The sequence below is a fragment of the Sylvia atricapilla genome, chromosome 1 (genome assembly GCF_009819655.1).
Source record: "Sylvia atricapilla isolate bSylAtr1 chromosome 1, bSylAtr1.pri, whole genome shotgun sequence".
In the NCBI taxonomy this organism is placed as follows: Eukaryota; Metazoa; Chordata; class Aves; order Passeriformes; family Sylviidae; genus Sylvia; species Sylvia atricapilla.
The window spans coordinates 91,203,681-91,231,054 of record NC_089140.1 but is presented as its reverse complement, the minus strand read 5'-3'; the positions used below and the strand labels follow the sequence as shown (position 1 = coordinate 91,231,054).

Sequence of the window (27,374 nt, the reverse complement as noted above, 5' to 3'; positions counted from 1 at the left end):
GAAAAAAAAAAAAAAAAAAAAAAAAAAAGACAGAAGGAAAAAGGGTAATACTGTATTCTCAGGGGTTTGATCCTCAGGGTTTCCCGGGGCGGGGCCGCCGCTGCCGGAGCCGCCCTGTGCCGTCATCGCTCCGCGCCGGCGGGCCGGGCCGGGCATGGCTGCGGGGGCGGCGGCGCCGGGCGGCGCCGAGCGCTACTTCACACGCTGGTACAAGCCAGGTACCGCCGGGGGCCGGGCCGGGCACCGCCGGGGCTGGGGCTGGGGCTGGGGCTGGGGCTGGGCGGCGGCGCGGCCCTGACTCCTCTTTGTGCCCTTCTTGCAGATGTGAAGGGGCGGCCGTGCGAGGACTTCTGCGTGCTGCAGCACTCCAACAGGCGAGTGGCCGCGGGGTCGGGGCCGCCTCTGCCCGCCGGGCGCTCGGGGGCTCGGGCGGCGCCCGCACGGAGCGGCGGTGGCTGCAGCGGCCGCGACATGGACACGGCTGGCCGGGGACACGGCACCGGGCGAGCCTGCGGTGTCCGGGGAGGTGGGAGGTTGGGAGAGTGACAAACCGGCCTCGGCATCCTTTAATTGCTGCTCCAGTGAGGAATGGTGAAGCTTGGCCCCTTTCCCCGTGACGGCCCCCGCTCACCCCCTGGCACTGCTCAGCCGTGTCCGTGGTGCTGCCCTCGCTCCCTTGCACCCTCTCTGCTGGAAGGGCCGCACACCCCGTCCCGGGGGCTGCTCATGGACAGACGGGACGTGGCGCTCCGTGCCACGGTGGTGTTCGGTCAAAGGCTGGACTCGATCGCAGAGGTCTTTTCCAACCGGATTGATTCTGTGATCATCAGTAGCAGGAGAGCAGTGTTCCAAAAGGGCTTTCTGTAATGACATTTTGAAGGAGTTTGTTTAACTTGATTTAGAACTCCTTCAGTTTGAACAAACATTCAGCTTTTTCTAGATAAAACTTAATTGCTTCTCCTTGTACACGTGTGCAGTAATGGATGGTGGAGGCAAGACAGGAAAGTGTCTAGCTTCTGCTTGGATGTAGCTGGATATTCACTTATTTGGAGTAAATCAACCTGTACCTCACGTGGAGTCTCCTTCCATCCCTTACCTCCCCCTGCTGCAGCCTTTTGGGGCATCAGGAACTTCAGGCATTTCTGGGGTGTTTCCTCCCAGAGGGAAGAACAGAACCTAACCACTGTCCACACAAAACCTGGCAGGGCCAGTGGCTCATGAATTGAGGGAAGGTGAGGCAGCATTTGTGTTCCCTAGAGTTGCCTGCTCTAGGAATTCAGAGGCAAAGGAAGGGCATGCTTGGCACAGGGCAGAACCATCACCTGGCTGCAGCCTTTGGAGTTGGAGCTCTGTGTGACTGTTTCCTGCAGTTCTTCCTCAATGCTTTCAAAGCAGAAACCAGAGTACCTTCAAATAACAGGTGTGACAGTAACAGCAAGGAAGGACACCTTTCCATTTGTACTAAGTATAAGGTTACTAATCTCAGGTGTCTGATATAAACAATCGTTTAAATCCTGTTGATTTGTTCAATTGTCTGTGAACACTGTTCTGCTACTTTGAATTCTGCAATATCAGGACCCTTGGATTCCACAGCAGCCAGATGTTCTATAAAGTATTTTACCACTGTTATGTATGGGGCTGTGGCTCAGTTTTCTGTTTACAGGCAGTGTAAAGTTGTAGTTTGGATTTTTGTTTTGGGAGGTCTCAGCTCCATCAGGTGACAGCTCGAAGATGTGTCGTTTTCTCCTTAGAAGGAAGCTGGGGTGAAGGGAGGTAGCTCTGCTGCTAGGACACGCTGGATGCATTCACCAGGATCCAGCTCCCTCTTGTGGGAGCTGCACAGCCAGAACTCCCCAGGAGGAGTGTGGGGAGATGGATACAGCATCCACAGGGAGAGATCTGGGTCTGTGCCCTGGTTTTCTCTGCAGTCACTCTTCTGTGGATTCTGGTACTTGCTGTAGGTTTTATACTCTTAAACAGAGTATCTTCCACTCCTCATTCACTGCCAAGTTCATGCTTGTGCATTAGGCATGGTTCTGGGCCAGGCAGGCTGACTCTTCAGCTGGGCTAGTCTCAAACTGTACAGTGTCATGGTAAGAAATAAAAGTCCTTTAGAAAAAAATTAAACAAGCAGCTAGTTAACTAAGGCCCAGATCACCAAAGGATTCATCAGCTGTAACTGTTCACCACAAAGAACCTTTAGCTGTTGAGAAAAACTTTGTGTTACGTTTTGTGATGAAAGTACACTGTGTTTCACTTGTTTGTGTCAAACTGAGTGTCTGCTTCAGCTACTGGTTGAAATGAACCAGCCATACTCTCCTGGCGTACAACTGACAGAGCAGCACTGTCTTATATAAAAGCAGTGGTTCTTTTTCAGCAAGAAGTGTAGGGCTTTTGGCAGTCCAGTCTGGTATCTCAAAATGAAGCATTTTCTATGGGAGTGGCTATAGGTCAGAATGCCATTTTCATTCAGTTTGGTACAGCACGTGTCAAATAAGACAGAGATGGTTGTGGGACTTGCTTAGAGCACAAAGGTGTGGCTTCTTACAACTGCAGTGAAATAATTGTATTCTTTTCTTTTTTTTTTTTTTTTTTTTTTTTTTTCAGAATCTGTGTCATCACCTTGGCAGAAGCCCACCCACTTCTTCAAAGTGGGAAAACAATTAAAAACATTAATTACCAAATCAGTGCAAACTGTAGCAGACTTCAGAATAAGGTCTCTGGAAAGTCAAAAAGGGTATGGCTTTTTGATTTCCTTAGTTTTCAGTTTATTCTCTCACACTGCCTGAGAGCTTTCTGTCCTTTCTTGGACAGAAATCCAGCAGGTTACTTTTGTATTTCATTTAAAACCAGCCCCTCTCTACTTGAAGAATTTAAACTTCCTCAAGAGGTGCCTGGCTGCCTGTCCCAGCCGAGGTCCTGCAGTGCTCCTACAGCACTGGTGGTTTCCAGTGTTGCTCAAACCCACTCCCTTCTAGTAATCTTTTGGCAGTGTAGAGAGGGACATACACGTACGTAAAATAATGAAAATTTATTTCCAAGAAGATATAGAGGATTTGGAGACTACTGGTTTTTACAAGGAGATCTAGATAGTAGATGGGGCAGTTTAGTGTGGTGGGGTTTTGAAGGTGCAGTTTAACTTGCTTACACCAAAATCAGTGGTGCTGCTCCTCTCCTTTCTCCCCTGACTTCAGTTTCATCAAAAAACAAGTTTGCTAGTTGGCAAGAAACTTATGACTAAATCTGTAAGCTTGTAACAAGCTTCTATTTGATTTGTGCACATAACTAATTTAGCATCTTCCCTTCTGTAGAGAAGCACAGCTCTGGAATTTGGAATGATCCATAAATATCACACATCCTTCCTTTTAGACATTGCTGATGGTAATACTTTTAGAAGCCCTGTGTAATTAAAACTACAGACATGTTTATTTATTTTCCAAATGCAGGGAGCTCAGTTTTTAACAGAACTTGCCCCCCTGTGCAGGATATCTTCATCAGATGGAGAGGAATACACTATTTACAGGTAAGGTTTTTCCTGTTTTTCCTTACCTTGACATACCACCCACATGTACAGAATCTGACCACTTTTGCAGTTGCATACGAGGGCGGCTGATTGAAGTGAATGAGAACATCCTTAGTAATCCTGCTCTTCTGCAAGAAAAGGTAAGACACTTTCTTGTTCTTTATTTTTCAGCTTTTATTTCACTGCTAACTTCAGTCTCGCTTTTTAGCCATCAACTGAGGGGTACATCGCAGTGGTTCTACCCAAATTTGAAGAAAGCAAGAGTATAACTCAGGGACTTCTGACACAGAAGGAGTACGAGGAAGTTTTGTTGAAACGTCGCAGTTCTGCTTCCTGAAATCAATTCTACACTTCCTGTCCGTGTTTGATACTAAACAAGTGAATTCTGTTGTACACTGTGAGTTTTATAGTACTGAAAAGGCCCAGTGCCAGTTTTTAAAAGTGGAACTAAACTCTTTGATTCATAAAAGAATAAACCAGTAAAATAATTTCTATATTAAAATTTCTGTAAAAACTTGATGTAAAATTTTTCATTTTATCTGAATTCTACAACTACAGGTTTTAAAATAAGCTCAGAATGACATGGTGGAAATTATTTATGTTCCACAATCAGCTTTGCTTCTGCTTAATGCAAGCATAGTACATAGAAAAAATCATAGCATTTAGCTACCATGTAATTTAGCTGAACCAATACAATGTGGAGTTTGACACAGGTGAATGGAAAACAAAAATGCAACAAAAGCCTGTGTACAAAGAGCAGATAAACTTGAAAATACATATTTCACACCAAGTTGTACTTTTGTAGTATCCTGAAGTCAAATAATGCCCTTTGTACAGAAGTTCTTAATAATCAGTGTCTATTTTCTTCTATTTTAAATGGCATAATGTCAAGTCTACATAATACTTCAGTGGTTCTACAGGCAATTCAAATTCTGCTCAGTAAGTTTTAAGAAAAAAGCAACAACTGCCATCTACAAATAGGGTAAAAGAAAAAGGGTTTGAGTTGAGACTATTAATCACTTAGAAATACACTTTTTGTAGAGATGAATCATGTCAAGATTAAAATTTAGGGGTGCAGCTATTGAAAGAGGGCTTTTTCCCCCTAGAACTACTTCATTGCAGGTATAACTTGTAGCTAAGGTAACATTTCAGTGCTTCAGGCCACAGCCTTTCAGACTATATTCCTGATTCTGCTTTATCAAATACATAGACTGAAATAGGCCAGAGATGAGTGTACAGACTTCAACAGTAGTGTTACATAGAGCGTATACAGCACAGGGGTCTTTACATAAAATGTCTATTAGCAGCATCTTTGGGTTGACACATCCATTAAGACATTCATAAGCGTTAATTACAAAATCTGTATCAATAGTGAGCATAAGAAAGGCATTCACATTATAAAAATAGAGAGCATTTGGACTAGCTGGTGTTTTAATGGCTAAGTAACAAGACATCTATTAGATGTGACAAAGGTCAACAGTTTTATATCAAAATTAACCTGGCTTGACTTTCCACAAAAGAAAGCACTATTGAAACTTCAGTAAGTGTTATTCTCAAATGGGAGTTCCTGCATTTCTCAGTGCTATGATTGATTACTTGCTCTCTAAAAACGTCATGTTTGTTACATGATTTTCTAAAGACTTGATGCCAAATGCGTCCACTCTTCTTTCTGGAGTACGTGCATTTGTAGCAGTTCGTATTCTGTCTTCTTTCCATGGTGGAGCAGGCTTAAGACAACCATTTCCTGCTTTAGTCTGTGTATGTATATAACAAAGATTTCTTAAACAAATAACAAAGATTTCTTAAACAAACAACCCAACCAAACCAACCCCCAAAATTTTAGATACTGCAGATTAAGCAAGTACTCACCTTTCTCAGTAATTTGCAGCAAAGTGGAAGAAGCTGGCATAACAGAGTCATCACATTCCTTGTTTTCAGAATGCATGCATCAACCTAAACAACACAATTAACAGCAGAGTAATACCACTCAATACTTGTGTTAGGCAGTTGTTTTTGGCATGAGATGGTGATCAGCTTTCAGCTGGGTTAAGTAATACTTGTCCTTTTGAAATATCTCCTAATCAGATGTGTTTGCCTGCCTCTGTTTAGTACATGTAAAACAAGAGCATCCCTTCCGTTAAGCACGATTTGATACAGAGCTATGATGCAGACACATCCCAAGAGAACGAACTACTAATAATATATTAAACAGTAACAGAAGTCTTTTGGAAAGGAACTCTTACGATCTAAGTATGAATCATCACAATTCTTCATGGTTTTCCTTTTATTTTGTGTCTTGCCAGCACGATTTAGACAGCCATACATCATCTAAGCCTTAGTTGGATGTTATAAAATAGTTATCTTAAATCTTGACACTCAGCACAGGTCACAAGTCTGAGCCCTCAAACATTAATTTGAGAACCTATTATTGCTATGTACTGATGCATCACTGTATAAACAGACTGGAGTCCCCATTTAACATAAAATGTAAAACACTCAGTAGCCCCAAGGTGCTCAGTTTGGTTCTGAGTGGCTTGCATGCTTCAGCCAGTTTCACACCCTGCTGAAAAACTGAAACACCTTTTCCACAATCCATTGGAGACAAACATCTAGGTGCATAGAAATGGTCTTGCTCACACTGATCACTGCTGGCTCAGGGATACTGATCCCCTCTGATCTTTGCAGATCTACCTCTTGTGTTAGAGGGATGAAACTTTCATGGCAGCTGTCTATGTCGTTATTTATAGCAAATATGAATATTGGAAAAAAAAATCTGTGCAGTCCAGGGTAGACACTACCTACTGAGAAGTAAATGTTTCAGTAGTGGAGTTGGAGGTTTGGAATTTGTCACATTTATGTTAATCATCAGTAACAATGATAACAGTAATTATTACAGTGAGAGAAATACACAGTACCTTCCTTAAAATTTTGATCCCTGAAGTCCATACTGAGGTACACTTAATTACAGTTCCTGTTTATCTGAATGCAGTTCTAGTGGGTTACAGTACTACTGCAACCTAATTTTGTATTTTAACTAGAGCATAAATTATTAAATTACTTCATTTCAAAACAAGTTAGGTGTTATTTTGAGAAATATATAATTTTTACCTTACCTTTGTAAATGTAGCACTTTTACCCTGAGCAGAAGCTTTAGCTGTAATCTGGAGCTGTTTGCACATAGAGATGAGTTTCTCAGCCTCCAACAGAAGCAAAGGTTTGTCATCATGTACCTGGTATGTGGTCCAGGAAGACAAAATAACTCTGTGTTAAAGACTCCAATGTTAAGGGAGAAGACAGCACAAACAACTTCTAGGCAATATCACTGATGTCATAAAATACATCACCTGATCAGAAAGAGCATGGAGAGCTGATGCAAGCTTTGTGCCCTCTGTGGCAAAAATCTGAGAGGAGAAAGCATGTAACAAAATGAAACACAACAGAAGGTAAGGCTTTTCCCTTCCTGTTGTAATAGTGGGCTTTTAAGTAAAAAGGTAGCAGGAAATACTTGTAATAATTGCATACATCTGTAATTCACAAGTCAGCAGTTTGCAGTGACTTCTGAAATAACCTACGCTACAAACTGCCATCCTCACAGATAAGCAGAGTTTAAAGGCTTTCCCTTTGCTTACAACAAAACCCCCAACTTTCAATTACTTTTTGCACTGTGGCAGCTCACAAATGTTTTGTGCGTAGATGATAGCTGCCCTGTTTTATTGTCCTTTCAAAGGTAACCAGTATCCTGTTACACAAAGGCATGCATCCTGGAAATGGCATCCCACATCCCCTTCATTTAGGCCCTTACCTTGTTTGCACTGTGCAAGTTTTTACATCTTTCTTCTGCATGAAAGTCCTGCTGCTCAGGTTAGGATTTAGTATCTGTTAACTCTAGCAGGGACTAGTGACACAACAAATACTACAATCCTACAAATGTGTTTGCTACAATGGCAGTTTGCTATCCCTCCTCCTAGCTGGAATCTATCAGTATAATAATCTTGTCTGAAGCTACTACTGGAACACTGGGAAATTCATTTTCAGAATGTGTACCAGAGTTAGGCTGCTCAAAATCTACAGCTGCCAGCCAAATCATGATAAACAGTACTTATGTGAAAGGAATCAGACACTGAAGTTCCTGACTGGCTTCACTCAGAGTGTCTGTGTCCTATTTTATTAAAAAAAAACATTACCTCTGCCTGATGAAATAAATCTTGAGTAGTTTTCAGAAGTCCTTCTCCTCTGTGGAAATAACAAAAACAGAAGATATGCCATTTATAGACTGTAAATTGTTTTGGTTGCTACTTAAAAAATTATAGTCTCACCACTGAACATTTTACACTTCACACCAGTGAACTGTAAATATCAGTCTTTTAGAAGATACTAGATACAACAATAACTACCTACAGGAACTGCATTAAAAATATTACAAAACCACCTCAGCAACTACAGCACTGTTGGGGTATTAACAATGGCTCAGTTCTCATAAGCTGAGCAAGATTAGAAATCCATGTCTCTGGCACATTGAGTATAATTGGACTAGTAGGTAACAAAAAAAAAAAAAAATCTCAACTCTGGTAAAAAAATCCCCAGCCAAACCTAAATTCTTCAAGTAAGAAAGCTGACATTGCACAGGCAAGTTTCAGATAAACACTTTTCACTACAGCAAGGATCAGTAATTCTCATCTACAGTTATATCTCATCTTCAGGTACATACTTGTGCTTTAATTCCCTCTAGTTTCAAAGCATTTATGAACATACTTCATAAAATATTTTCCATACCACAGAGACATTTAAATAGATGCCCTCCAACAAAACAGGTGTTTAGCCCTTTAAAAATCAAAGAGGAGTTTAAAACTGGGAGGTTTTTAAACAGCTTAGAAATTTACAAAAATTTATAGTCTACAGACAGAATAAAGTTTTTTCTACATGGGTCCTAGTTATTATGCTCTGAAAATGAAATTTGTTTTTCCTTATAAACACTGCTAATGCTCTTTTTCCCACCAAAATTTGCCATGTGCAGTGTAATTACCTGGTAAATAAATACATGGAGTAAGCCATACTTGACATGCCTTGCCCATGTTGCACAATCTCATTGTCCTGATCCTCCCATTTCTCTGTCTCAGAATCCACATCAGATGTTAGCAGATGCAATTCTAATCCAAGTTTTGCAATTTTCGCCTGTTCCTGTAAATGGTAACCATATTTATGGCACTTAAAAACATATTCCTCAGACAAGATAAAAATATGAAAGGAGGTTTTTACTAAAATGATGGTATCTTACCTCAGAATCTAGTTTGACTGGCTTTAATGCTTTCAGATTTGCATTATGCTTCTGTTTCAAACAAAAAATAATATTTTTAAATAAAACGAATTGGTCATCATTTTACTAGCAAATCCTAAAGAGGTAGCTCTATATTCAGAGAAAGACTTTGCAGGAGAGTTCCAGAGGTCCAAATAAACCTCTCAGCAGAAACTGAGAGACTGTTCTGATCTGTCTGCCATGAAATGGCAGGTGTAGATGTCCTGAAATTGCAAGGGAAAGACCTCTTCCACAGTTTTCAGGCTCCACTTCCTAATGTAATAAAGTCTCTTCCCTTTACCCTGTAAATCCTCAGTAATACTCAGAACTAAATACACTTAAGCAAGTACTCCTGCACTGATTTTTCTATTATTGATGGTACTGATATAAGAAGGATGCTGATTTGGCTAATAGCAAGCTGATGTAGGCAACAACCCATAGGAATGCTGGTGTGAGGAGGCTGCCCATTATTCTCTGTCACTCTGGGGAAGCAGCTGTAAACAAATACTGACACTGTGCTCTTTTAATAGGTTTCCTTATTTTATTTAGGTCATGAACTAGCCAAAATATCAGCTTGGCTGCAAGCCAAATACTAACTCATATTAAACAGTAATTAGTGGTACTGATGTGAGTGGACTACCTGGTAAGGCAGTGCTTGCATGGACACACTTAGGCAGTAATTCATCATTTACTTCATAATTATTTGCTGTTCTTGGCTTTAATTTCCTGTTCTGGTGCTGCCACTGTGCAAAGACAGCAAAACCACCAGAAGTGGGAGGCACAGTCCACGTTCAGAAACCACTGGTCTGCAGAGGAACAGTACAAAGTTGGTGTCATAACTTGGAAAGGTGTGAGGCACAGGAGAAAGCTGGATAATCTCAGTGCCCAACTGAGAGCCTTGTCTGAGATTCTGAAAAACTCTGAAAAAAACCTGCTGCTATTTATTAGTGGGAGCACTTGGGCAAATTAGGCTCAGTAACGCCTGCAGGGGAAAAAATAAGAAAGAAACAACACTGTTCATTGTGAACAGCATCAGAAATGCGATTCAGGTGCCATCTCCATTTTTCACCTCAAGAATCTGAGCAAAAGTACTTGTAACTGAAGCTGGTAGTGCAATTTGGTGCTCAGTTTAGCTTTCTGCCATTTCTTTTCCCATCCAAAAATGCTTAAATATTCTGAATCTTATGAATGTCTACCCAGATTAGACACTGCAATTGTGCCTATGTATTAGAAATGCTGATCTCATATCAAAGAATTTAGCACAAAGGACTGATGCTCCTAACTGTGATTTGACTATACTGCATATTAGAATTACAGTTTCAGAAATGCTGTTTTTAAGGCAATGTCTTAAAAAGAAGAAAGAAGACAAAACCAAACTAGATTTGTTTGTAAGCACAAACTTTAATCTAGAAGGTATGGAAAATATTTAACCTGCAGAGTAAAGAGTGCTCAAGAAAACCAGCGCTGGTTACAACAAATAAGTTTTTCCATTCACAAATAACTAAAGAAAGCTCAGAATATTTTTGCAGTTTTCTCCACTCTAGTGTTCATTTGCATTATCTGAATAGTACTACTGTTAGAAGTCAGATCAGTAGATACGTTATTCTGCTTTTAAAACACGATTCAACACTTTATAGAGAAAAAATATGCATTAAGTACACACATAAACCATCACTGCTGCTCTGGTTCTCGTCTACAGCATGGTCTAGGGTGCCACTCATTACCAGCAAACAGCAATTAAACAGATTTAACAAAATATGTGATCTAATTAGATTGGCAGGAACAGTGTGGCCTCTGTGCAGGGACAGCGTGGGTGTCTGCCAGGCACAGCAGATCTGTGGTGGCAGTAGTGGCTCTGCTGAGAGGAACAGCACCAGAAAGAGAGGCAGTTCCAAAGCTCAGAGCATCAGCTAGGCAAAGAAATTACTCTGTGAAGGAACTCTGGTGGTCCTGAGGATGCAATCTGCATTTTCTGTCTACTTTCAAACTGTGCATTTGTAACTCTCCACAATGGTATCTTGCAAAACTCTAAAAGAAGGCAGCAACCTTTCAAGCAATAACAAAGCAGAGCTGTTTAAATGCTGACCACAAAACTTTTATTGAATTATTTTGAAAATCATATGAATTCATAAGTGGGACTCTGACTACAAACATTTAATCTCTAAATCATGAAGTCCAAAAGCTATGTCATAGTCAAACTGGTCAGAGACAGAAACCCTATTTGCCCATGCAGCTGAACATATTCTATTTAAATCTGCAGATTCGATGTATAAAACTTTTTTTAAAATATTGAATTTACAAATATTTTTTCATTAATGTCATAAGCTGTATTATGTTTGAAGCTGTAGAACTGCACAACAGAAGACACAGAGACAGAGGACCATTTCAACCCCAAATTCCTCAACAGTACAGGTTAAGGAAAGAAAGCAAGGAGAGCAGGAAACAAGCTAGAGTTTACTGTATCTTTTGAGACCATTCTTTCCCTTTTTCCTACCCATGGAAAGATCCAGTTCATAGCAGGTGGATCAAATGACTGATTACATGACACTTACAAGGTTTAGAGGCTTCCTAGCATACAGATGCTCCCAGAAACAGTGCAATATAAATTATAATCAGCTAAGGAGGTTAAATACCTCACACCTAAAACCAGGGTACTTGGTGTAACTTTTTTTCTGTATATTAAACACACTTAAGATCAAAGAAGGAAACAAGAACCCATTATTTAAAGAGGCTACAACAAGCTCGAACATGAACCCTTGTTCCAAATAGGTTAACTCAGGCTACAATGTCTTGGTAGCGTGATTTATTTTTTCTTTTAGTTTTCACTATATTGCAGCACATTCCTACTGTATTAATAGCAATAACAATGCACTTTTTTATTATATAGCATGACAGTAAAGTATGTGGTAAAAAGGTAATGAACAGGAATTAAAGTTTAAGTACAATTAAAGTGATTAAAGCACATTACATAACTAGTTACATTGGTTTTCAGTCTGTTTGTTATTCATTTAATAAACTGACAAACTTTGATATTATACTGTCAGCCACCTAGTCAGGATGCATGTTACCAAGATATTGTTATGTCCCCATCAAGCTGTGACAGGGAAAGAAGTCAGAGAACATCAGATACAAAGTAAACACAACAAACCCAAAAGCAACTTACCCCTGGTCTGGGCAGTGATAGGTAGACACGCTTCTCTCCTATGAAGAACACACAGGTTTATACCAAAATTTGTATGCAGATTTTAATCAATGGGATCAAATGCCTTACTTCATCCTTCCTTCAACTGCAGTACTATAAGAGCAAGTTACTTACCTGTAATTCCTCCTCTGAATACTGCAGAAGATCCTCTGTCTCATGCTTTCAGAGACAGGCCAAGAGCTCTTTACTGCTCATATTTTAGCAGCTAGCAATTAGGAAAGCTTCTCTGAACATTTCCCTCAGTAACATTTCTAGTCTCCTGCATGTATTTCACAAAGAAGTAAAGCAACTCTCTCCAATGACTCTCTAGCTACATGCAGTTATTTTGTCACAAAACACAGAACACAAAATTGTAGCTCAATGTATGACTTTTCTTGGCATGGGTTGAACGCGCTGAAATTTGGAGTAGACAGTGCCACTAGTTAGAAATACCTAGGCAGGTTTTCCTAAGTAATGCAAATAAAACTCTCATGTTGTACTGTACTATATGTATCCCATGTGAGCTGTATTTCATATAAAAGGAAATTCTACAGCATTTTACACACTTATTGAATTGTTTCTTGTATTGCCAGGAGCCTACAATATGCCAAGTCTGAGCAAAACAAATTAAGAAAGAAAAAATCCTTTTTGGATGTTTCCTAAAAGTTGATAAGACAACTTTGTTTTCAAAAAGAAACAGTGCCTGGGCAAACAGCCTAAGATTAGAGTTTCAATTACCAGAAGACACAATAGTCTATGAAGACTTGCATTTATTACCATAGATTCAGGAGAGCAAAGTCTTCTAAACTAAATTAGAATAAGTAAAACCCTTAAGAGCTAGTAAGAAATCGGTACTACCAAAAACCCCAGAAACAATACAAAAATAACCCACCCCATCAACTAAAACCCAAGGGCTACTACAATGGATGTCAATACAGGTTTACACAGAGAGGATGCATTGCAACAAAGGACAAGCAACAAACCCCTCTAGAATTGCTGATTCCTCCTCTTGTATCAGCTCCTAGAGAAATTCCATTCTGAGTCCTCAGAAGAAAGTTCTTTTGCACATTGAGGATTTTTTAAAAGCATGCCCCTTTATCTCCTGACACAACAAGAAGATCATAATCTCCATGTCTGGACAACTAAAATTTTAAGAAACCAACAAGTGTCCTTCAATCCTCTTAAAAACAAACAAACAAACAACAACAAAAACAAATAAACAAAACAAAAAAACCAACAAAACAAACAAACAACACCCCCCCCCCCCCAAAAAAAAAACCCCACACCCGTCAATTCTAAGACCACCTTTTCCTTCCCCTATGCCGTTTTGCAAAAGATGAATGAACTAACAGGGCACAAGCTGCATAACTTTTCTTTTTCAGAATGCAGAGTTATTTGGATATTAATTGCCCAAACATGTATCCAAGCAAGATTTCTCCCTAAAGACTGATACAAATTATGAGAAGTCGTTTACAACATCCTATACATCAAAACATCAGCTAAAGGGCATGTAAGAAAGCATGTAAGACATACCAAGAACAAAAGTGAACTTCCAATTTTAAATGCTGCAGCATAAAAGATCTCCTTGGAGCTACATAAAAACTTTTTGTGCCTCGTTAAGAAGTTCAAACACAAAAATCCTTGACATAATAAATGGAATAAAAATGCTCACTGCAATGACACAGTACTCGCACACACAAGGCAGGCATTCAGAATTATGGAAACCAAATGTAAAGTGGTGGCAAACAAGAAAATAAAAATTGCCTTTGCTCTTCTAGTAATTCCCATTATTTGCCTTAGCAAGGTTTAGTTGCTCACGATATTCAAGAAGAAGAAAGATCTAACTATTTATTTCTTGGAACATTTTAAAAATCCCTAAAGACCACAAAATACTCACACAAAAAACACTTCACTGGACATGCAGATACCAGACCTTTCAGAAGAGCAGATCAACTCAGGTCAGAGATAATCCTACTTAATCAGAAAATACTTAATTCCATCAGTGTAATCACAAAACTCTTATTTTATTCCATTAACAGAATATACATGTATAATTTTTTAGATATTTGATTTCCTTAATTTGTGTGTCAGATCTTTGCTCTTATATCAAAAGGCTTTTTTCACAACATGATGGTCTACTTTTTATTTGACTCTGCCTTTGTTTTTCCTAATGTGTTTTCTTAAACATGTTTTTCCTATTTTTTTCACTTAAAATTAATTTTCATTATTTCATTCTCTTTGTCTTCAAATTTTCTGCATTCTAGTACTCCCAATCCTGTTCTTCCCTCCATAACACCCCTATTTCAACTTTTAATTCCCACTTTTGATGTCACTTCTTCTCTGAGAGTATGGCAGCATGCCTGCTTCCCTCTCCTTTCTAGAATTTGAGCTTCCTAATTCTGAAAGTTTGATCTGTACCACCTATTCATCACCTACAGCCCTTCAAAAACCTCATGGTCATTCAACTCCTCTCAAATCAATAGGGCAAAACAGAAGAGAAGGGCAGAAAAGTATGTTATCTTCAGAAACCATTCTCGCACTTCTGACCCAAGTTACAGGGGAGCAAGTCAGAGGATTATTTATTTGCATTCTTCTCTGCCATGTTCAAACCAAAACATTACAAAAAGGGATTAGCTGACATCCAGCAGCTCAGACTGATGAAAGGTACTTTTGTCAGGTGGTTCCTCTCAAAGTTCAAGAGCTTCAGAGTTAAGCATCAAACAGAAATGAACCAAACAATCCCTTTGTGAGCAGAATCAGACTTCCCATGCCTGGCAGGAGCCACTGTCTCGAGGAGCCTGTCACCCTCCTCATCCCAGTTTGGACACTAGCATTGGAGAACGGGCCTCCTCACCAGTGGATTAAAAAGTGGTTTAGGATTGAGCAAAAGAAGGACAATTCTACCTTGCTGTACAGTTCTGCACAGCACAGGCATATTTCCAAAATTCAAATGAGGGTTACTGAGCTGTGGTGTGCTCACCAACCTCCCCCACCCCATTGTACCTGTGAATTCTGCTCCACTAGTGAAGCCTTTTTTTAATTTGGGCATGTTCTGGTCAAATTTCATTAAAATTGAGTAAAATATTGCTTCACTTTCAAGCTAAATCTAGCTCCTCTTTCCAAATATGCATTTGGAACCTCAGCATGAGAAATACATAATTTTATGTTATTAAAAAACATTAAGCTGTGCAGTTGCTTGTAAAAATAAAGAAATGAGTATAACAGTATGATCTAGTGTAATCAGAAAAATCCTTCTTTTATTTGATGTGTCCAGCACATTTAGTCACCATTCAATTTTTGCATCTTAAGCTGTATTCTGAACTCTCTAACAAAGCCAAACATTTAAATTGGTAGTACAAAAATACAAGTTTTTAAACTGAGGAGAAAAAAAATATACCTCTTACTGTAATTCTATCTCTTGTTACATACAGTCACAATTTTACTAGGAATAAAGCACTTGATACATTTTAGTCTGTAAAATAAAGACACTTCTACCAACTTCAACATTAACAGACAAGTATCATGAATTACAAGAAGAATAAACTCTTATCAAATATTGTGAAACTCCTTTGTGTTTGGAGGCAAAAGTTTTGTGAATACCACTCCTATAATCTCTGAGCAATTAAATACGTTTGTTTCATTTATTTACTAGATCCCTAGTTGTGCTTTCTTGGAGAATGAAAATGTTTGAAGTGGCAAAGTAACTTCAGGATATTTTCTGGTAGAAAAAAGGCGAGGGTATTTGGGTGAGACTTTGTTCCCCTCCTCACCCCCTTTTTTAATAACAAGAGTCACTCTTAAGTCCAACAAGAGAACACAAGCAAACAAAATCAGATGAGCCTTCAATACAGAGGAAAACCTTGTAGAAGACAGGTGGATATAAGAGACAAAATGACCAAATTACTTCTAAGGACATAATTGGTGGCTACTATGAAACAACACAGTTTGAGATGAAAGTCTTTAACTAGGCTGGGCCATGTGACTAGAAAAATGGAGATTTCTTAAGAGTGTTTTGGCAATACAAGGTCTAATGCACCCAAGCCCAAACAGAGAACACAAGCTATGGTTAGTATCTTAACAGTGGTGGTATCTGAACACTTTATGCTGAAAGAAAGACTAAAGAAATGAGAGACACTACCAAGAACACACTTAAGTGGTTATGCCAAACAAGAGAAGTCTTCACTGCATCACTCACAATGGCCTCCAACCTGCTCAGCAACACCTACCCATTCTCCTTTTCCTCCTTCAACTAAGGACACTGGGTTGCCCTTGTGAAATGATGCTTTAAAGAAAATGGAAAATACCTCTTATGGAAAATGTGTTATCTGCCATCAGCAGCCCCAAGAGGAAGTTATTAACTACAGAAGAGGCTGGGCATCTGACATCAAGAATAATTTGTTTGGAGAGCCAAGGATAAGCTTTGCTGTGGCTGCATGATTCTCATCCTCCTATTTTTACATACAGTAGTATCTATGTATATAAGTATCACACACACAGATATAAATATATAAAAAGGTTATCATTCAACCTTGCTAGACCATTGTATGAATATGAAAAAAAATCAGATACTGCATGATCAGCCCTAAAGATTCTGAATTTGTTCTAACACATCAACAATAGCATAATACCACAATTTAAGTTTCATTTTATAAAATATTCTCTTTAAGTAAAGAGAGTGTGACCCTGGCTCCCAAAACAAACAAAAAACATGCTGAAAGTTAAAAGGCCCATGAACAGGCTCTCTGATTGCTGCGCATATATATGTGGTATTCCAGACCAACGTGGAAGAACAGTTGGGATAACAATTATGCTTTTCTCAAAAGTCTCAAACTGCCAATAACCTGCAGTACACACAATTCTTGTAAATCCACTCAGAATTTCAACCTACATTTTCTTCTTACAAGTCTTCAGGCTCAGGCACACACTCATTCACCAACCAGCAGCAACAATTTAAAATACTACACCCCGTGATTGGATGCTACTGTGCTCAAAATACTAGCAGTAAAGAACTGCTCACACAAAAAATCAAGAACAGAAAGTTAAACTACAAAGTAAAGTCTGAAAATGAAAAGAGGTTCTCAATATCAAGATGAAATACTGTATCACTGATAAAGTGTCATCTAACCTGATTAAGGATTTACTTTTTCTGTATTTTGGATACAAAAAATTAAGTGCCTGTATTTAGCTAAATCTAAGCTTTTGAACCTGAGCAATTTTCTTAAAAATACAAGACATTCAGTATTATTATATAATACATTCTATCTGTATGCAGTTACACCTCAAAGACTGAAACAAACACGTAGATCTAAGAAGTATGACAGGCTACACTAAAGACATAATCTGAAAGAAAATTATGTGGTATAAAAATGAAAACCAAAATGCCTTCCATTTTAAAGGTAAATTACCCTATGCTAAAAGTAGATGCAGATTTTTTTTTCTTAAGATTGCAAGCTTTTCTTCTACATGTTGTACAAATACCAATAAACTTACCAACCAGAGAAAATATCCCAAGATTGTGCAGAGTCGTCAGAAATTCCATCCAGAAGAAAGGACAGCAGTTTAAAAATCAAATAACTACATTCACTACATTATGAAGTGAATACAAGACAAGCTGACAGTATAGAATATATATGCATGTATGTATTTTCCACAAATATGGGACATTAATTAAACATATCACAATTCAAGTTTTATCTTGACTGTCATAAATTGATGATATGTCCTAGATAAAACAAAGGGTGGGTTAAAGTCTTACAGCCCTTGTATTTGGACACTGCTGGCAAAGAGCTGTGTCTAACACTTTTGTGTCCTTTGAAAAGTTCCATTTGATTTTGCCAGAATTAATCCCAGTGCAGAGAATTAAACACAGCTAATCTTAGTATATCAGGCCTTTAAATATTCAGCTGCTTTTATGTGAAAAAACTAACAAGCGGCCTGATTTAACATCTGTACAAACCCAATATATTTGTGTACTACCTAGATCCCATGGGATGTGGAACTGTTTACTGGACTCCACTTTTAAGAAAACAGAATTTCCTAAATCGCACTTAAAATTCTTGGATTTAAGGTTATATTTTTCTATTTATACACAGCATTCTTACCTCTTCTTCCTTCAAACACATCATTGATTTCTCTTAACAACAAAGACATGTCACTCAGTTGAGACTCCCAGGCCTCGCAGAACACCTCAAGATTTTCTTTTGCAATCTTGCTAGATGGATGTAATGCCAGGGTTTCTGCAGCAGAAATTATCTGGACAAAGAACAAAGCGTTTGCTATTGCAAACCCTGGTACACAGTGTTCCACATGAATTCACAAATGCCTCCACAGGCAAAACACAAAATTAAAACTGCTACTATTACATCTCTGTAATGTATTCATCTGACATTTGCAGGCTTGATGATCTTTCTTGTGCGTTTTTAGCTACCACCCAGCATTAACAGCAAAATTCCTTCCTAGAAATGAATGCTTTGAATACGTAAACATTAGGTCTCCTAAAGATTCACACAAGTAATTTTTGATTTATGTGTAGTACAAGAGGCCAGTTAAAAGCTGAACATACCTGTGGGCCAGTGACCTGAAAGGTATCTTCTGCATGTATGCAAGTAATCTCAAGGGGCTCAGTTCCAGAAACATGCCTCAATAAGCGACACATCTGATTTGAAAAAATATGAAAATAATCGTAAAAAAATGTGCAATTTGTAATGAAAAAAAGGTGCACATACAGAAATATACACAAACAAACACAAAGTTATTGATTGTCCTTTCAAAAATTTACTGGAGACTGCACAGCTCGGTGCTTCTCAGGGAGAATTAAAGGTAAAAATGGGGCTAAATCCTTACTTGAAAGATGTGGAAAACCACTGAGAGAAAGGAAAGTCTTAATAATAAATTAAAGTGAAACAAAAACAATTTCACATATTTATGACTGAATAAAACTGAAAGTAAACACATACATACAGAACCTGGAAAAACTGTAGCATAAGTAAATTTAGCAGAACAGGCATATTCAGCAATTAGCAACTGTGGGAAAAATCTAGGCTTTCATCATCCAGGAGACTGAATTATCTTTGAGCAAATCAGTGTCAAATTAGTTTAGGGATACTGTTTCCTTCATCTTTTTTTTTTTAGGAAGATTAAGAGTGAACCTCGGGTCGAGAAGGAGCATGGAAGTTTTCAGATCAAAAGGAATTTTTAAGACAGAGCCAGCATGTATGACTTAACTTATTGCACTGTCCATCATCAGACATGCTGTAAGGTCTCACATGCAAGCACTCCTTAACCTCGTGGCTATGCCTGAAAAAAAAATTAGTGTCTAACTGGAACACTAAATAGCCACAGATCAAGGGGACATTAGAGCTGAAATTAGGAATTAAAAGCATTGTTCTGCCAATCCTGGAAGTTCAAGAGGGTTGTTTCTGCATATTCATAGTTCTGGGAGGAATACTCCAGCCCTGTATATCATAATTTTTAGAAATGAGTATTTGATACCATGCAAGTACAGTCCTGGCATCACCATATTTCAGATCAAAGTGATCTGTATTTCTGTATGTCCTGCTTGCATATGTACCTCTGCTTGCTTGTGAGAGAGAGAGAGCAACAAGGTACATGTGGCTGACATCTCCTCCACACACTGCTTTTCCACCAAGGAGGAAGATTTTCAGTGGTCCTCTTGACTGATCTTCAAAAAAATCAAACTCACTGTGTTTCAGAAACTTAACTTATCTTCTATACCTGGATTCAGCTATTGCTGGATGCCTGTTGCTTGAAAGAAAGCATTATCATTTACTCTTGGACCTAGAAACCTACTTTTTTATTAATATTTTAGGCCAAATGTCTACATACAGATTGAGTCTAGATCCATGAGGAGAATTTGGCACAAATGTAAATCCCTTCTACAACACTTGCAAGCCACAGTGACATCTCTGGTGCAGATCTGGACAAGAACAATACAAAATTCAACAGCATACTAGGAAAATAAAATAAAGTTACAAAAACACAGCTCAAAGCCTTCCTAAAGAACAGATTGATGCAGATCCAGCCACTCATTTCCTAAGTGTCCTGTACAATGAAAGCAGCTGTGAACTCACCTCAACAAGCTGTTCTTTCTGCTCTGATAGCTTGCAAGTATATTCTGCAACAGCTTCAAGATTTCCTTCTACTCCTGTAATTTTTAATGCTTTGAGGACCATATGATCTGTATGGTATTTCAGAAGATCTGCTGCCAGAGATGTTGCTGCACTGTGGACCTTGAGTAGCATTGAAAGAAGAAGAGATAAACCATGGAATGAAAAAAAAAATAAAAATCTAATACCAAGTCAAACAAGCGTAAGAGACAGAATAATTTTTTTAAGAAGCAAAACATTTACTACCATGAAAGCTCATACACATCTTGCTTATTACCTGTAGTTTTTATTTCTTCAATTACTATTCAAAGAACAAAGATAAAATCCACCACAATTAAAAAAAAAAAAAAAAGCGCCAAAATAAAAAGCCAAAAAACTCCCTCCCCAAACAAGAAACATTAAGTTCACAACCAAATATGGGGAGAAACAAAAGACCAGCTGGGTAAAAGGAGGCCATGAAGTTATCCCACTGCTGCTTTCTGATTATGTTACAGCTGGGGAAAAATCAGGTGCATGAATCTGTAGGTCACCAAGTTCAGCATAAGCCAATGGCCATTCCACTTCTCTTAAAGAACACACATTGAACTGTGTGAATCAGACTGAAGCCACACAAAACTGAATTTACAATATATTAGAAATTAGAATTATCAGTGACACAAAGAAAAGCTGAATACATTCAGCTTGTGACACAGCCTTAGGAAAGTATAAAGCACCTTTTCTACCAGGAAATGTATCTTGAAGAAGTCTCAAACAATCTCCCTACACTCCCAACAAACAAGAAGAAGCTTCTGATTTAAACACATCCCTAAATCCAGACACACAGAGAGAAACTGTGCTGTGAAGGACTCTGGCTGACAACAGCTATCAGTGACAGCTGTTGCTAGTTCTAGTAACCAACCACTAGGTTACCTGTGCCCTGCAATCAGCCCCATCTTAAGAACAGTGGTAAAACCAAAATAGAAACCTCTTCAGAAACAGTAGAGTATGCTCATGGGACTGTTTTAAGTTTTGTAAGACTGCACTTACTTGCTAGACTACACTGTGTACAGAACAGATTTGCTGTTCAAGAGAATGTATTTTTCCTGCTCTTATAAATGTATTGAGCTTGGAACTCACTTAATAGAGAAGAATGTTTACTGGAATGATACGTTGGGACTTTTAATTCACTGGACTCCATTTTTACCCCTTTCCTCTGGCAGTACTTCCCGTGCAGCCAGAATTAAGTTCTTCTGGATTTGTTTTTTAGTTTCACAAAAGTCAAGACAACTGAATTACTGCCTCAAAACCTGCTGCAATTGTTTTTTAGAGCGGGAAAAACCAGCTATGACAACCTGTTATAAACTATTTATATAACATTGCTCACATGGCATTAAAAATTAGCACAAATCACTAATCTCAGAAATGAAGGCAGCTCTGCAGAAAGGATATCTGAAAAGCTTGTAATGGTGGAGTAGGAACTGGCAAATCTCATTTATACGTAGACTACACAGAGATCACCTTTTCTCTAGAGATTCTTTTCATCATGATCCAAAATAGAAATTTATTTCTACTTAATGCTGTCTCTGATCCTTAGCAGTAAAAACATCTCAAGAAAGGACTATAACTTCTGTTCCTGCCATAAAAAGAAAGAAATGGGTGAGAAGTGCTTTAACAAGGGTGTCTTTTGTTCTCAGCCACACAGGCTATCAAAAACATTTTAATTAGGGTCACAATATTTGAATTTAACCAGTAGAAATCCTGGTTGCTGATTGATACACTGCAGCACCCCAAGTCTTACTGACAGGACAGCCTTCAGCCATGTACAGAAGGATGGCCACTCTGGGATCAATTCAATCACTACACAGAGAACAGCAAAAACCACATGATTCTCTGAACTTCCTTCAAAGAGCATGAATCCTTTCTTTCACACAACATATTCAAGCCACCAGTGGCTTTATGATCTATGCAATTAAATAGTCACATCCTAATTTGACTGCGAACTCTTCCACCTCATTCAGCACCTGGAAACAATGTTACTCAAAAAGGATAATCTCACAGTTAAAGCACGGTGAAGTGCTTACATTCCAAAGGGAACACCACTTTGGAAAAGCTCTGCTACCCATTTCCTCCATAATGGTGACCAAATTACAAACCAGCACATTATCAAAGTGCAAATATTCTGTATCCTCCACTTTCTGGAGCCAAACACTCTGCCTGACAGCAGAAGTGCCACTGAACTGAAACAGATTGAAAGCACTGTTCAAATCTTCAGGACAGCTGCAGGAACTCTAGCCCAGAAGACAAAAATTCTCATTTTGCTTATGGTAAAAAAGGGCAGCATGATTTTTTCAGCAGTTCAGGTTTTCCAGTTACAGCAGCTGACAGCTCAGCCTTAGCAAGTTCACCACACTTCTCTAACATCTTTGCACTGCTGTGTTGAAACTCTCACTGTTCTTAATCTTCATTTCTCCATCTGTTTAAAAGAACAGCGACTTGAAGCAGTCGAAAAGATAGCTGAATGATGTGCAAATATTTAGGAAGCTGCCAAAAACCAGATTCTGTATTTGCTTCAATTCTGTGGAACAGACAAGGCAGCAATGCTATCTTTAATAGGAAGAGTGAAGACCCTGAGCAGCAAGCGCAGTCCTTCCCATGCACCAAATGAGGCAGCTATTCCATGTGTGCATGCAAGCTGACCTCAGCATACTTGCACTTAGGAAAAGAATAATGATTTACCACAAACAAATACACAGCTGCCAACTGCTGAGAAAAAAAGCCCTGAGTATAAGGCACTGTCATAACATATTTCTGCCAAGGAAATCAACAGGACAGGTTAAGTACAAGCAAACCGCAAATGTAATTTATTAATTCAGGCATACACCAGAAGAAAATGTATTCACAAACTGTTATGTATGCATCCCCAAGGGAAGTTTGCCTTTACATTTAAAATAATGATTACATACATAGTACTTAATTCCAAACACTTCTTTTTTGTGGGTTAGCAATGAGCCTATGCAGCCAAAAGATTTCTAATCAGTAAGGAGAAAGATGGTGTAGCTAGCGTCATGATCTAATTCTGATTTGGTTACTCTTGTCTATAAACAGACAACAGTCTTCTTGGGTACAGGATCCCATTTTACGACCTCACATATAAAAAGTAAGAAATTCAAACTTTTATTTACCTTATCTTGTTCAATTTGCACTTACCTCTCTTTTAAGATCATTCATGCACTGGCATGTTTTTAAAATGGCTACTTCCAAGTCTTCCATGAGATCCTTTGTCTTTTGGTTTTGCTACAAACCAAAGAAAGAAACCAAAAAGACATTAAACAAAAAACCCAGCAAACCCCACCTTCACTTCATATGTCATTAGCTCAAGAAGCTTTACAAGATAGCCTGTTTTTTCTAGGTGAAATACTTTTACTTGTGCAGCCTGTGCATATTCTACTTGAAAAAATCTTTTATAGAAACATTTATCAACAAATTCAATCTAAAACCAATAGTGAAGCAATCTGACTGATTGCTTGCATTCAACAGGAATATCTTTCTAAACCTCATTAAGCTTTTAGGAAAAGTGTTTCTTTGACATCTGCCAGAAATTTTCTACCTGACCATCCTAAAGTAAAACACGAGTTTAAGGCATTTTTTAAAATATAAACACCCTTTTAAAATAAAGTGGTACCTAAAATGTTATACTAAATGTTCTATATTGAATTATAAAATAGTTCTTCAGAACATTAACTTTCCAATGAAGCTGTTGAGCTGAAACCAAAAATCCACCTCAGTGAGCTGTTACTATTTTTCCTGCTACTGTGTCTTTAGTTACAACTAGGCTGAGTTATTTATTAATGAAAATACTTAATGTGTAAGCACACACATGCATGCCCAAGTATTTTCACAGATCATATATATGCATAATCTTGTTCTAGGCTCTCATTTCTATCTTTTGAAATGTAGCCTGTAAATTATTTAGAGGTGATTATTTTCCACCAGTAATAGAGCTTAGAAATAACCAAGTGTCCCGGTTTTGGCTGGGATAGAATAAATTTGCTTTATAAATGTGTCATGCTGTTACTTTCAATTTGTGATAAAAACAGTGCTGACAACATGGTGTTAGTTATTGCTGAGCAGTGTTTGCACAGCTGCCTACCAGGGGTAACCACCAACACCAAGCTAAAAACAAGTTTAGCTCCGATAGTTGAAGGGAGTTTATGCAATTAATATTCTGTAAGTGTCTCGTTTGTCCTAACAATATTCTCTATTATCAGTAAGATTTATATGCCCTTCAAACTACACTACTGCATTAAAAACATCTGACTGCAGTACCTGATTCAAAAAGAAAAAAAAGGAACAAAAATGCTTTCTCATAAGAAATACACTCAGTTAAATAAATATCCTATACCAGGACACATCTGTCATATTTCAGAGTGTTGATAAGACTTTGTGCTATACATATGCCCAGCAGCAAGACTGAAAGCAAGTCAGCATCAAAACCAGAAGCTGCATTTTCCATCTCCTCTTTTGCTTCCCCTTTGCATGTACTTCCCCCTTCTATCATTTTCAAGGAACAACTAAGAAAAATTATAGAGGCAGGCTTAACATGCTTCTCTAAAAGCTACCATCATTTAAATCATATAAAAAAGGACAAACAAAAATAGCCGATCTTATTGTTTCTCTTCTTCCTCCATAATTTAAAAAAAACAGTCAATTTTTTACAGTGTTTCCTTTTCCAGTAGTTTAACAGTTTCCAATACTCCATTGAAAACAAAACAAAACAAAACAAACTATGGTCACTGCTATGGGACAAAGACAATTGAAAATCTCTGAACTACTCCACCAAAAGATTTCACTGTTTAGACTGTGCACTGATACTTCTGTTCATTGCCTTGTTTCCACTCACATTTTCATTAAAATTAGTCTACTACCATCAGTAGCCTAATTTAGCCATCAAAGAATCAGTGAAGCAGTATCACTGGGGTAGGGGGAGGACAGAACATATGGAAGCTGCAGAAGCACAGAAAAAACTGTGGCTTCCCTCAAAGCTTCCACTGTGAGAAATAGACAGTTCTCTCTTCCTAGATCAGAAGAAAGACTGCATTCAAAATTTCTTTTCAAAGTAGAGGTGAAAAGATTTACTTTGCTAAAAAGCTCTTACAGCTTGCATCCACACTGAAACCAGCTGCTCTAGTTCCATTTTAGCCTGTTTAGACAGCTCCAAAATGTGTTCTCTGTGCTCATGACTGGTATAGGCAGAGTCTGTGAAGTCTTCTGTATGTTCCAGGATAACTTCCAGCATTGTTGAAAGGTTCTCTTTTGAGAGAAAGTAAAGATTCTCACGGAGACCTTCCACCTTATTCTGAAACAGAATCACATCATTTCCTTGAGAATTTACATGATTTAGTTGTGACACAAATGCAGAAAGCAGATCCGTCATTTTACATTTTATTTTTCTCCTTTGTGCTTTTTAAAATTATTCCCCTATTTTCAAAGCAATCCAACAATTTGCTTGTGCCCAGACCTACAGTTTGGGGTTTGGGACGTTTTTTAAAAGTGACAATACAATCAGCAGTTTACTAGCCCCTTAACAGGAATAACAGCAAACACATCATTGTTCTACTGGTGTCAATAAAAAGTTTCTAAGTTCAGTAAGTTTCAGAAATTAAATATGCATTCCAATTTTGTTTGATCCTTCCACATCCATGTAATCCATTTTGAATACTTTTCTAAAAATGTGTATGTAGCAAATTGAGTACTTTGGGGCACTCTGAAAGAATTTCAGTTGAAATTCAAAGAGGGGAAATAGATAAACAAATAAATTGAATCAAAGCGACAGGCTCAAAAGCAGTAAGCCATGGTTGCTCATTAACTGTTTTTAATGGAGTATGAAATTTAGAAAAGCCTTCATGAGGAAAAAGGTCCACTGAGCTACAGGATAAAATTTCAATTCAGAACGTTTTTCTGAATGACAATTTCCTCTTTTAAATGTTTGTATAAATATTTTTGCTGAAGTTTTAAAAACACTAACACTTACAAAGCAAGAATGCTAAAACAACAACTATTTTAATGAAGGTCTGATCAGATCCTAACACTTCAGTTTATTCAATATCAATGCATCACCTCAACAAAATATTAGAGTTCTGAATGCACACTATTCAGAAGGAGAGGTGTATTTTGGCAATGACTATTAAATTATGGTCAACTCTTCATAGATTCTTTAACATTTTGGGACACTTATTTAAGTCAATGCTGCTGAAGAGATGCAGCTCCATGATCTCAAATCTAAACTCACCTTTTCTTCCCCCAAATCTTAGTTAAGAGCTACTTTACTGGCTGTAGAAAACAATATTATTTCTACTCTTACCTTGAATTCTTTGATGCCAGAATATATGCTGATGGGGGCCATTTCGTTTTCTCCGTTTGGTCTAGAGTCAGTTACAATTTCTATTACCTGTTCCAAAGCTAATCTCATCCGATGAAAAACTCCATCTTTGTTAATACGAGCAGATTCACAGTCTGGATGCCTCAGACAAGTCTTTTTAAAGAAAGCAGAATAACTATTATGAAAGAGTACATATGCAGTATAGTGAAATGAATGCTTCCTGCTAAAGCAAGTCTAAAAAATGTGTTTAGAATATGGGGAATTCTTTCTGTTAAACTGCTGTCACATCAAATTCACAGTTACTCAAAGTACAAAGATTTTCTTTCCTCATTCTTTACACTTTTGCTCTTCTTTAGCATGAAATCTAAGGTGGGGCTGAGAGAGGACAGTCAGCTCTCCTGGCAGATGCCATGCTTTTTGATTTTGCCAAGTTGTGTAGGGGTGCACAAACTCACTCACCTTTGAAGCAGTCAGGAGCATCATAGTGCACTTCTCAAGAACTGCCCTAGATGCTGCCATTCTAGCCTTTTTCTTCTCATCCTTCAAATCCTAAACATACACAAAAAAAGGCACAAACGTTATACACAGTATCTAAAATGTTAACTGCTTGTGAGACTGGTAAAAGGAAACTCTCTTGCAGGTGAATGGGTTGTGAGAAAGTTTTCTAGTTTCTGACAACTGCTATTTTCAGCCTAACTCATGATCTAGAACTTACTTTTCCAACAGATTATAAATTATGCATTTATTCTTAGCTCTATTCAACTCAGAGTTCAAAGAAGGAAGATCTCCAAGATACAGAGCATGTTATGTAAACTGTTGCTAATTCTGATACCTTTATCATAAAGCATTATTCATAAAACAGAAAAATGAGGTGAGAAAGAACAGCTGTCAAC

General features: G+C 38.2%; 2 protein-coding genes across 2 annotated transcripts in view; one reads left to right on the top strand and one right to left on the bottom strand.

The window, feature by feature from the left end:
* The first annotated feature begins 145 nt into the window (after nt 1-145).
* Nucleotides 146-4,008, top strand: ABITRAM (actin binding transcription modulator). The gene is made up of 6 exons (XM_066327670.1): nt 146-218; nt 323-374; nt 2,608-2,737; nt 3,447-3,523; nt 3,594-3,663; nt 3,732-4,008. The coding sequence occupies exons 1-6, from the start codon at nt 155-157 to the stop codon at nt 3,858-3,860; spliced, it is 522 nt and encodes a 173-aa protein (XP_066183767.1). The 5' UTR covers nt 146-154; the 3' UTR covers nt 3,861-4,008.
* A 615-nt stretch (nt 4,009-4,623) lies between these two features.
* Nucleotides 4,624-27,374, bottom strand: part of CTNNAL1 (catenin alpha like 1) — a 57,077-nt gene continuing 34,326 nt past the window's right edge. The window contains exons 5-19 of the mRNA XM_066327658.1: nt 26,941-27,030; nt 26,464-26,634; nt 25,258-25,458; nt 23,310-23,396; nt 20,088-20,246; nt 18,560-18,652; nt 18,099-18,249; nt 11,980-12,017; nt 8,799-8,849; nt 8,547-8,701; nt 7,708-7,756; nt 6,868-6,924; nt 6,637-6,753; nt 5,393-5,476; nt 4,624-5,277 (exon numbers count right to left, since the gene is read on the bottom strand). Of these exons, the coding sequence (XP_066183755.1) occupies nt 5,116-5,277; nt 5,393-5,476; nt 6,637-6,753; nt 6,868-6,924; nt 7,708-7,756; nt 8,547-8,701; nt 8,799-8,849; nt 11,980-12,017; nt 18,099-18,249; nt 18,560-18,652; nt 20,088-20,246; nt 23,310-23,396; nt 25,258-25,458; nt 26,464-26,634; nt 26,941-27,030 (1,665 nt within the window). The 3' untranslated portion in view covers nt 4,624-5,115. The remainder of the gene's footprint in view (nt 5,278-5,392; nt 5,477-6,636; nt 6,754-6,867; nt 6,925-7,707; nt 7,757-8,546; nt 8,702-8,798; nt 8,850-11,979; nt 12,018-18,098; nt 18,250-18,559; nt 18,653-20,087; nt 20,247-23,309; nt 23,397-25,257; nt 25,459-26,463; nt 26,635-26,940; nt 27,031-27,374) is intronic.

Coding starts and splice junctions, on each gene's coding strand:
- ABITRAM (XM_066327670.1), top strand. CDS start 155: ATGGCTGCGGGGGCGGCGGCGCCGGGCGGCGCCGAGCGCTACTTCACA. Junction 219..322: donor CACACGCTGGTACAAGCCAG/GTACCGCCGGGG, acceptor CCCTTCTTGCAG/ATGTGAAGGGGCGGCCGTGC. Junction 375..2,607: donor GTGCTGCAGCACTCCAACAG/GCGAGTGGCCGC, acceptor TTTTTTTTTCAG/AATCTGTGTCATCACCTTGG.